The sequence below is a fragment of the Garra rufa genome, chromosome 6 (assembly GCF_049309525.1).
Source record: "Garra rufa chromosome 6, GarRuf1.0, whole genome shotgun sequence".
NCBI classification, from domain to species: Eukaryota; Metazoa; Chordata; class Actinopteri; order Cypriniformes; family Cyprinidae; genus Garra; species Garra rufa.
Window position 1 is genome coordinate 19,573,000 of NC_133366.1, and position 11,408 is coordinate 19,584,407.

At 36.3% G+C, this 11,408-nt stretch overlaps 2 protein-coding genes and 1 pseudogene across 2 annotated transcripts; all 3 read left to right on the plus strand.

The window, feature by feature from the left end:
- The first annotated feature begins 220 nt into the window (after nt 1-220).
- On the plus strand, nt 221-2,944 carry LOC141336871 (GTPase IMAP family member 4-like; annotated as a pseudogene).
- Nucleotides 2,945-7,390: 4,446 nt separating this feature from the next.
- Nucleotides 7,391-8,378, plus strand: LOC141337392 (GTPase IMAP family member 4-like). Its single transcript, XM_073843204.1, has one exon. The coding sequence runs from the start codon at nt 7,391-7,393 to the stop codon at nt 8,174-8,176; it is 786 nt and encodes a 261-aa protein (XP_073699305.1). The 3' UTR covers nt 8,177-8,378.
- A 58-nt stretch (nt 8,379-8,436) lies between these two features.
- LOC141336872 (GTPase IMAP family member 8-like) lies at nt 8,437-10,830 on the plus strand. Its single transcript, XM_073842593.1, has 3 exons — nt 8,437-8,446; nt 8,517-9,305; nt 9,962-10,830. The coding sequence occupies exons 1-3, from the start codon at nt 8,437-8,439 to the stop codon at nt 10,828-10,830; spliced, it is 1,668 nt and encodes a 555-aa protein (XP_073698694.1).
- Nucleotides 10,831-11,408: the final 578 nt, after the last annotated feature.

The window sequence follows — 11,408 nt, forward strand, 5'->3', positions numbered from 1 at the left end:
AAGTTCTATAATGCATAATTTTAATGTAAATCTCTAATTAATAAAAATAACTATTGTTTTAAAATGTTTTGTGTTTTTTTTTTCTTAAACACATGCCTGTGTACACGTTTATGTAACATCGTTGTGTGTTTGTTAATATACAGACCAGTCATGAATGCCGACCTTGAGTTTTGAGTTTATTTTCATTTTGAACAAATGAAGTTCCATTTTTCCAGGAGTGATGGAGCACCTTCGACTGGTTCTGGTCGGCCTTCAGGGAGTTGGGAAGAGTGCAGCAGGAAATTTTGGGCCGAGAAGAGTTTCGCTCAGACTTCAGTGCCACTTCTCTCACATCCACAAGTGAACAGAGGGATGCTGTTGTCTGTGGGAGGAAAGTGACTGTTGTGGACACTCCTGGCTTAATAAACACTGATGCCACTAATGTAAATATAGAGCAGGAGCTGGAAAGAGCCTTGACTCTGTGTGAACCTGGACCCCATGCCTTTCTCCTCGTCTTTCAGTTGGGTCGCTTCACTGAGCAAGAAAGACATGTGATGAACACACTGCAGAAGATATTCTGCTCAAATGTGAATTTGTTCACAATAGTGCTTATTACGTATAGAGACAAACTTAAAAATAAAAGTTTAGACCAGTTTGTAGGGGAGGATAAAAATCTGCAGAAACTCATCCAAATATGTGGCTCACAGTATCATGTGTTCAATAATACTGACAGGGAAAACACATGTCAGGTCAGTGAGCTCTTTGAGAAAGTGGACAGTCATGGGTGACAGAAAATATTATGTTAGGACAAACAAGAAGCAGGGAAGGTCCTGGAATACACGCCACTTTTACATTGCTGCTGCTGTAACTGCTGCTGCTTTAACTCTGTTGATGTATGCAGCATTTGCCAAAACAACAACACAGAGTAAAATCCCAGAGTATTCTCTGAGTGCTCCAAGTGCCCCAACTAATGAGGTGGAAGCAGACATTACTCAAAGTGAAACATTTTGGGAAATGTTGCACGGCCTATTCAACAAGGACAACAAGAGGGTGTATTTAATTAGTTTAGTACCACTGTTTTTCATTATAAAGCGGCTAATGAAAAAATAGTTACTCAGTGATAGCAATATAGCAGGTACACTACTTTTAAATGAGACAGCTGAGAAATTACATCCATGTAGAACACCTTGAAATAGATACACAAATGTGCCTTTGAAAAATTGCCAGTTTGAAAGAAATTATGTATATTCACAATTTTAAACATATAAGAATTATATGCAGTTGATGTCTATGGTTCTCTATAAAACACATGAATTTGAAAATGTAGCACCAACTAGTTGATGGTAATTTTGTTTGTATGTTTGTTGTTAAATAAAAAGTTAAACAGAAGGTTTGTTGTTATAGATTATTATGTATACATTTTTAAATGATGGCTTTGCTTGAAACATGGAATTAAAGGCAGTTATCATTAGTTATTTTTTTCTAACCCAAGGTGCAAACTTTATATTAAAGTTGGAAAATCTCCCACTGACATTCATTCAAGGGATGGGTCAACAGTAGTAATTACAGAAATTAATTACAAATGTAATTACATATAGGTTTTTAAAAAAAGATACAATGTAAAAACATGTATGTACACAATAAGTACATTATACCAAATGATTATGTAAATGTAAGTACATAGTAGTTAAGGTCACCAAATGTAAAGTGGGACCAAACTATTTTTAAAGGGATAGTTCATCCAAAAATGAAAATTTGATGTTTATCTGCTTACCCCCAGGGCATCCAAGATGTAGGTGACTTTGTTTCCTCGGCAGAACACAAACGAAGATTTTTAACAAAAACCGGTGCAGTCTGCCAGCCAAAGAATGGATGTGGATGGGCACCAAACCTTTAAAAGTAAACAAAAACATGCACAAACAAATCCAAATTACACCCTGCGACTTGTGATGATGCACTGATGTCCTAAGACACGAAACAATCGTTTTTTGCAAGAAACTGAACAGTATTTATATAATTTTTGTACCTTTGATACACAGCCACATCCATCTGTCATGAGCACGAGTTTAGCATCGGGCTCATGACATGTGAACGCGCTCTGGCGTAGTATACGCAAACGCCGGAAGCGATCTGCCGCATGTATACAACACTCATTGTTTACACAGTGCACAGAGATTGTGGGTATAGCGGCTATTCAAAATGGTAATTACTTGCGCTTATACCGATTGTTCAAACCGATTTAAAGCTAAAAGATTACGTTTGCTTGCGCAAACTCATCCAGGACTTTTCGCTGATTTCCCCTTAAGGTGTTTGCGTATACTACGCCAGAGCGTGTGCAAATGTAACATGCCTGATACTAAACCCGTAGAATTAAGCTGTGTATTCCGCTTTCTTCTCCTGGTCCACACATCTTCTTGCTGTTACTTCAGCCTGGTCGGTTCACAAAAGAGGACAGAGACACAGTGGACATCTTTCTCAAAATCTTTGGTGAAGATGCAAGTAAACACGTTATAATTTTGTTTACACATGGAGAAAGGTTTGAGGCTAGAGATATTCAAGAGTTTGTCACTGGCAATCCTGATCTAAAGACACTCTTCGAGAAATGCCAGAAGCGATATCATGTTTTTAATAATGAGGCCAAGGATGCCATGCAGGTTGATCAACTTTTTGAAAAAATTGGCACTGTTATACCAATGAAATGCTTGAGAAGGCAGAGATCGGAATTCAAGAGAAACAGCGAATCTTACTGGAAAACGAAGAGCAGAGGGTCAAAGGACTGGAGGATCTGAAAATCAAATATGAAGCAGAGGCTCTGAAACAGGCCATAACAGAGCTGTGTGAAAGAAAGGAGAGGGAGGCAAGAGAGAAAGCAGAGAGAAACAATACATTTCTCAAAATAATCTCAGAGTTTCTTTTTAGTACTCTTGAAAACGTCGTTATGATAAAACTTGGACAAATTCAGTGAATTGTTTGTACTTGTTGAACACCTGTAAATTTATAAATCTTTTAGAAACCATCCTAAATGTACACGAATTTTACAGAAAATCACTCAAATTTTTTTACAGTGTAACCTTGCCCTCTGTAGATTAGACTAGTATGCAGTGTATATACAGTCAAACCAAAATGTATTCAGACACCTTCAACATTTTCACATTATCAGTTTATTTGCTAAAATATGACAATAACTCAAAGTTAAACTGTGTCAGAACAAATTCATCTTTATAATGCCATCCTTCTGTTGGACTGTTTTACAAATGAATTAGGTTGAATAGCTGTCAGCAGTCACATTTTTCAGACAAAACTTTTAAGTAATCAGTTTATAGGTTTCACCTGTCCTCTGTTTCACTTTCCATCTTTTGTAATATATTTTTAACTAACATTACTTACTAAGATTACTTACGAGATTTACACAATTGCCTAAGCAAGTGGAAGTTTGTGAGCCGAAAGATACTTGTACATGATTTCATGACATGAAATTCATAAAAGACAGCAGGTAAATTCTTTGTATACAGCTCAGAAAATACTGCATAGCAGAAATAACCCACATGCTTTTACTTGTCTGACAGTTGAATAGACAATCTTCTTTCCAAACAACATATTTGGAATACTCCATCAGTGCCTAAAGGATTTTTATAATGCAAATGATCACAAAAAGACTGCCTGTGATATATTGCTTGAGGCCTAACAATGCTACTTTAGTTTTACTAATATCCAAGCTATTTAAGCTATATATAATATTCAAGCTACAGAGCAGAATCAAAACAACAATGATATTTCCATAGCGAAAGTGGTAATTACCAATAAAACCAACTGCAATAGCATCAAAAAAATCCCAAACCATGTCTTTTAGTCTAGCTGTGATTTACCTGTGGTTTCAAATTTGTGTTAACCAGATGTTAATATGATGCATTTGAATTATGTGTAGTTTATTTCTAGAACTACATCTTAATTCATCTTAATTTTTGTATTTCTCTTGAAGCCTGCCTTTCATTGCAGATTTGCTCACAGAGTTTCTCTGTGTAGCTTTATTTTAGTTTCAACTTTCATTTTTCCCCATATTTATACCTAAATGAGTGAAGGGAAGGAGTATCAAATGACAAATTTTCTCTTGTTTTGTAGGTTAATGTAAATACAAATTATAGAGAGAAAGAATAATCAGATGTCTCAATTGTCTTTTATTTAAAAAATTCTGTGCTTTAAGTGGAATATTTGCCCATTAAATTGCATTTACCATTTTTTTTCAATTGATCTCTTTTGCTGCATTTGCTGCTGTTGTTGTTGTTTATGTGTCACATTTTCTCGGTTGTTTGGTAAAGCCTTATTAATCCAAATAAAACTTGGTGCTTCCCTACAAATTTTATAACCTAAATTTCTGACAAAGAATCCCTGACATCAGAGCATGCGCAATACACAATACACAATTTATTTGAGTTTTCATTGCTTTAACAGAAATTAATTAAGCTATTTAATTACCCACATAATTAGTTTAGGATGTTAGAGGTGCTTCTCCACCTTACGCTTGAGGATGCCCCACGGGTGCTTAATAGTGTTCAGTTCTGGAGACATACTTAGCCACCCCATCACCTTCACCTTCAGCTTCCTCAGGAAGGCATTTGTCATCTTGGTAGTGTGTTTAGAATTGTTATCATGTTGGAAAACTGCCGTTCGGCCCAGTTTCTGGAGGGAAGGCATCCTGTTTTGCTTCAGAATGTACAGTACATAATCAAATTCATGTTTCCCTCAATGAAGTGCAGCTCTTCAGTACCAGCAGCACTCATGCAGCCCCAGACCATGATGTTACTACCACCATGCTTGACTAAGCAAGACACAGTTTTCTTGGTACTCTTCACCAGGGCATCGCCACACATGCTGGACACCATCTGAGCAAAACAAGTTTATCTTAGTCTCTTTAGACCACAGGATATGGTTCCAGTAATTCATGTTCTTGGACAGGTTGTCTTCAGCAAACTGTTTGGGGGCTTTCGTGTTAAACAGCTTCAGATGAGGCTTCCTTCTGGGACGACGCCTATCCAAACCGACTTGTTGCAATGTGCCGCACAAGGTCTGAGCACTGACAAGCTGACTACTTCTACTTCTTTTTCTAAAAGTTTCTACTTCTGCAACCTTTAAAGCAATGCTGGCAGCACTCATGCTTGTTTCTTGAAGCCAGGTTCTGCACCTGACGCACAGAACGAGTGCTCAACTTCCTTGATCAACCTTGCAAGGCCTGTTCCGAATGAAACCCATCATGGAAAACCTCTGACCAATGTGGTGTAACTCGGTTTCAAAATGTTACTGAACCTCTAATAGCCTTGGCCATCTTAGTGGAGAGCAACAATTCTAATTCTCAAATCCTCAGAGAGTTCTTTGCCATGAGATGTCATGCTGATCATCCAGTGGTAAGTACGAGCGAATTGTACTTAAAGCATCTAATTTTAATTGCTCTAATACAAGATACACAACTTTGTATGGTCCTGTCAAGCTATCCCTTGAGAAGATATACTAAAATGGTTGCTGAAATGTGAGGGGTGTACTCACTTTTGTGAGATTCTGTAAATCGATGTAAATGTGAAATTTCCTACCAAATCTAGGAAGAGAAACAATCCACATTACAAGAGGGCTGTTTAAAAAGAGAAAGAATTAAAAATAAGTCTCATGTTTGCATAAGCCATTTGTGGTGTATTGAAAAGAATTTGCACATTCCAGCAACACCCATTTGTAAAAACTGCTTTCAATTTTACTTGCAGAACAAAAATGACTGGGAAAAAATCTGTTTGTCAGGGATTGTGTGACTCTACTGCCCTCATTTGCCCAGTAAAACAGCTTGAAATGTGCATTTATTTAAAATAGAAAAAATGGTTGTTCAGAGGCGTATGTTTTATATGTTAAAGCATACATTTACAGAATTCATGCAGGATCATGCCAGACTCTGTTGATGCTCTAGGCACTACTGTAACCATGTATCAAAACTAGGTGCTTGATGTGGAAAACATGTTTTGCCAAGGTTTACATCCCACTTGTTGTGACCTGATTTTCTGATGCTTACCATACCTCCACACCTCATCCTTATCCAGGCATGCATATTTGCAACATTTATATGGGAGGGCTGAAAAAAGCATAATATAAAAAGCCTGGACTGTTTACTTTTCCACAAGACAGAAAGTCTTCAGCAGAGTGCAACAAAAAGCCTTCTACAAATATTCAACCCACACCAAACCACTTCTTCAAAACTATGGAAACCGAAAAAGGTAAAACATTATTTTGTCTTCACAACTCTGTGAAGTTTTTACGTATAACAATATTAGTTACAAAACCAGTCTTAAGTATAGGGATATATTTATAGCAATAGCCAAAAATACATTGTATGTGTCAAGATTATACATTTTTATTTTATGCCAAAAGCTAGTAGGCTATTAAGATCATGTTCCATGAAAATATTTTGTAAATTTCCTACTGTAAATATATCAAAACTTACTGTTTAGTAATATGCATTGCTAAAAACTTCATTTGGACAACTTTAAAGGCGAATTTCTCAATATTTATATCTCAATATATTTATAATATATGCATAATATAATATATTTTTGCACCCTCAAATTCCAGATGTCCAAATAGTTGTATCTCAGCCAAATAATGTCCTATACTGTCCTATCCTAACAAACCACACATCAATGGAAAGCTTATTTATTCATTTAATAAATGGATATTCAAATGTGCAGCAATGTAGAAGAGCACTTAAATAAATAGCTACAATTATTTCTTTATTTTAGCATATTACAGCTGCAATGGAAAAATATTGGGAAATGACTGCCACAATTTTGAGTAGTACAACATTTTATGTATTAATTGTATGATTTGATATGCAAAACAACATAAAATAATCAATTGTTGTCCAAAAGCACTTTCCAAAAGTAAGGTTTTTCATTTAATTTCATATACTGTACAATGGTGGTGGCTGTTTTCCTCATGCTTGTGAAACTGAAGATCACAAAATATCTGGTTGTAATACATAGAATGCACCAATTGTTTGACACGAATGTGTACAGAATTCATATCGTCATAAACACTCATCTACAACATTTTAAAAAGTTTTCTGTTAGAATAGAGTTTGAAATTTCAGGAATCTCAAGTGGGATTAAAATTGTATCTCCGGAACATTCCTAGTTCCAGTATTGTTAGTTAATCAGCAGGGCCAAGAGAGGTGATAAAAACAGATAGGGTAAGGATTTGCAAATGTCTAATTTTAACAATGGGTTCTATACACCACTAAAGTGTCCACAAATATACTGCTATTTCTGCAATTAAAGTAAAGGTCTGTAACTATTTTCCCTCTTTCTAACAGAGAAAAAGTCTCCGTAACCCTTTGTAAATAATACAGGTGTAATCATATCCTTGTCCTTTAACAGTGCAGATGAATCTGAAGAGCAGTGATGAAATAAGAATTGTGCTGATTGGAAAGACTGGAGTAGGAAAGAGTGCAGCAGCAAATACCATCCTGAGAGAAAACGTGTTTATATCAGAACTGTCTTCCTCCTCTGTGACCAAAGAATGTGATAAAGCCAGAGGAAATGTCAATCAGCAAAAGGTGGCCATTATTGACACCCCAGGCTTGTTTGACACAAAATTGAAAAATACTGAGACTGAAGCAAAGATTAAACTGTGCATATCGCTCTCTGCGCCAGGCCCTCATGTTTTTCTCGTGGTTGTGCAGCTTGGGAGATTTACAACAGAGGAAAAAGATACTGTGGAGCAAATTCAGAAAATCTTTGGTGAACAAGCATCAAAATACACTATGGTGCTGTTCACTCATGGAGATATGTTAAAGAAATCACAAAAATCCATTCATGACTTTGTTAAAGACAGTCCTGATCTGCTGAACTTCATCAAGACAACAAGTGGGCGATACCATGTTTTTGACAATGACACACAGGATCCAAACCAGGTCAACTTGCTGTTTGAACAAATAGACCAGCTTGTGACTGTAAATGGTGAAGAATATTACACAAATGAAATGCTTCAGGCAGCTGAGAAAGCAATAGAGGAAGAAAAAGAAAGGCTTATGTGGCAACTAAAAATGAGTGAACAGGAAGCAAGAGACAGAGCAGAAAGAAACAATAAGTTTCTTAAAGCTGGTTTGGCAGTGGCAGGAGGTGCTGTTGCTGTTGTTGCTGCTGTAAAAGCCTGTCCTCTTCAATGAGACAAGTTTTCTAAACGCTTAATCAATCATTGTGATTAGCATCATAGTTATTGAGTAAGAAATGACAGTAGCACTCACTGTAACATATTTCATATTATGCTTACACATTCTATAGCAATGGAAAAAATAATTTACATTCTCACAGTAGTTCTTTTAGTGCTGCAATGCATAATTGTCATGTAAATCTGAAATTAATAAAAATAGTTGAGATAAAAAAAAGTTTTGTGTTATTTTTAAGATATTTAAAACATATTCTTACTATGTACAATTGTGTGTGACGTGTTTGTTAATATACAAAGCAGTTTATTTTTGAACAAATTAAGTTCCATTTTTCTAGGAGTGACGGAACACACTCGACTGGTTCTGGTCGGCTCTCAGGGAGTTGGGAAGAGTGCAGCAGGAAACACCATTCTGGGCCGAGAAGAGTTTCGCTCAGACCTCAGCGCCACTTCTCTCACATCCACAAGTGAACGGAGGGATGCTGTTGTCTGTGGGAGGAAAGTGACTGTTGTGGACACTCCTTGCTTATTAAACACTGATGCAACTAATATAAGTGTAGAGCAGGAACTGGAGAGAGCCTTAACTCTGTGTGAACCTGGACCCCATGCCTTTCTCCTCGTCATTCAGTTGGGTCGCTTCACTGAGCAAGAAAGACATGTGATGGACACACTGCAGAAGATGTTCTGCTCAAATGTGAATTTGTTCACAATAGTGCTTTTTACGTATGGAGACAAACTTAAAAATAAAAGCATAGACCAGTTTGTAAGGGAGGATAAAAACCTGCAGAAACTTGTCCAAAAATGTGGCTCACAGTATCATGTGTTCAATAATACTGACAGAGAAAACACATGTCAGGTCAGTGAACTTTTTGAGAAAGTGGACTGTCAGTTGGGAAAGAGAAACCAAAAATATTTTGTTAGGAAAAACAGGGAGCAGAGAAAATCTTGGAATACACGGCACTTCTACATTGCTGCTGCGACTGCTGCTGTTGCAGCTCTGTTTATGTATGCAGCATTTGCCAAAACAAAGACACAGAGTAAAATCACAGAGTATTCTCTGAGTGCTCTAAGTGCCCCAAGTCTCCCAAGTGATGAGATAGTAACAAAGGTGGAAGGAGATGTTACTCAAAGTGAAACATTTTGGGAAATGTTACACAACCTATTCAACAAGGACAACAAGAAGGTGTATCTAATTGGTTTAGTACCACTTTTTTATCTTTTAAAGAAACTGATTAAAAAATAGTAATTCAAGTTACCCAAGCAAAATAGATACACAAATGTGCCTTTTGCACATTGCCATTGAAGAATTATATGCACTTGATTTTTATTTTTTTTTATGGTTTTATGGTTAGCACCTTCTCTCGATGGTAATGGTGTGTAAAAGTTTACTTATGAATGATTTTGGTGTAAACATGTTTGATGTAAATAAATAAAAAATGAACAGAAAGTTTGTCATTGAAGATTATTATGTTATGAACTTTTGATTGACTGATTTTGCCTGTGCACTTGAAACATTATTCTTAGTAGTTATTTTTCTAAACCAAGGTGCAAACTTGATTAAAGTCTGAAAATCTCCTACTAACCTTCATTAAAAGACACGGCAGTGAACACTGTGGTCTTGAACATATTTAGCAATTTTGTTATCAATAAAAAGTAAATGTATAAAACATAGGCACGTCTATAGCGTTCTTTAAAAAAAACATGTTCAATATATAGTATATGTTGATGATGTAACATTACAGCATTATGCAGTAATAAAATATTTTTGTTCATTGCTCTAAAACAGTGCCAGAGCAGCAGAATCCATGTGAAGAGCTCAGGATTGTTCTCTTGGGAAAGACTGGAGTTGGAAAAAGTGCCACTGGAAACACCATTCTTGGTGACAAGTATTTTCAAGTGAATTTGTCATCATCATCTGTGACAAAAGTTTGCTGGAAAGCTACAAAGAATGTTAACAGCACAAAGGTTGCTGTTATTGACACACCAGGACTATTTGACCCAAGCTTTACTATAGAGGAGATGGTGAGCAGAATTAAGCTGTGTATTCCGCTTTCTTCTCCTGGTCCACACGTCTTCTTGCTGTTGCTTCAGCCTGGTCGGTTCACAAAAGAGGACAGAGACACAGTGGACATCTTTCTCAAAATCTTTGGTGAAGATGCAAGTAAACACGTTATAATTTTGTTTACACATGGAGAAAGGTTTGTGGGCAGAGATATTCAAGAGTTTGTCACTAGCAATCCTGATCTAAAGACACTCTTTGAGAAATGCCAGAAGCGATATCATGTTTTTAATAATGAGGCCAAAGATGCCATGCAGGTTGATCAACTTTTTGAAAAAATGCACAAGATGATTTCTGAGAATGGAGGGCACTGTTATACCAATGAAATGCTTGAGAAGGCAGAGATCGCAATTCAAGAGGAGAAACAACAAATTTTATTAGAAACCGAAGAGCAGAGCAGTAAAGAACTGGAGGATCTGAAAATCCAACTTGAACCAGAGGCTTTGAAACAGGCCATAACAGAGCTGTGGGAAAGAAAAGAGAGAGAGGCAAGAGAGAAAGCAGAGAGAAACAACACTTTTCTCAAAATTATCACAGAGTTTCTGGTTACTACTCTTGAAAAGTTCATTATAAGAAAACTTGGACAAAATCAATGAATGTTTTGACCTTGTTGAATATCTGTAGTTTTTTCTTTTTTTCTTTTTAGAGACCAGTCCAAATCTAACCTTAACCTCTGTAGATTATACTAGTATACAGTGTATATGTATTACCCAAAAAGGTATTTCGAAAATTAAGAAACTATTAACAAATGTGTACATTTATTTGTATTTATCAGTGTATTCACACTTATGCAATCTCATAAAATTCCATTTTATCGTTCAAAATAAACAACTACCTAAATGTTTTTAGGGATCCCATCACAAAATATTAGACCCCATTTAAACCTGAATTTAGCATGGACCACTTGTGATCTGGTTGCCAAAAAAGGATTTTAAAGGAGAAGTTCACTTTCAGAACAAAAATTTACAGTTAATTTACTCACCCCTTGGTCGTCCAAGATGTTCATGTCTTTAAGTCTAAAAAACAAATGTTTCTTGAGAAAAAACATTTGAGGAATTTTCTCTATATAAGGGACTTCAATTGTGCCTCCAAGTTTGAACTTCCAAAATGCAGTTTAAATGAAGGTTCAAAGGGCTCTAAATGACCCCAGCTGAGGAAGAGGTGTCATATCTAA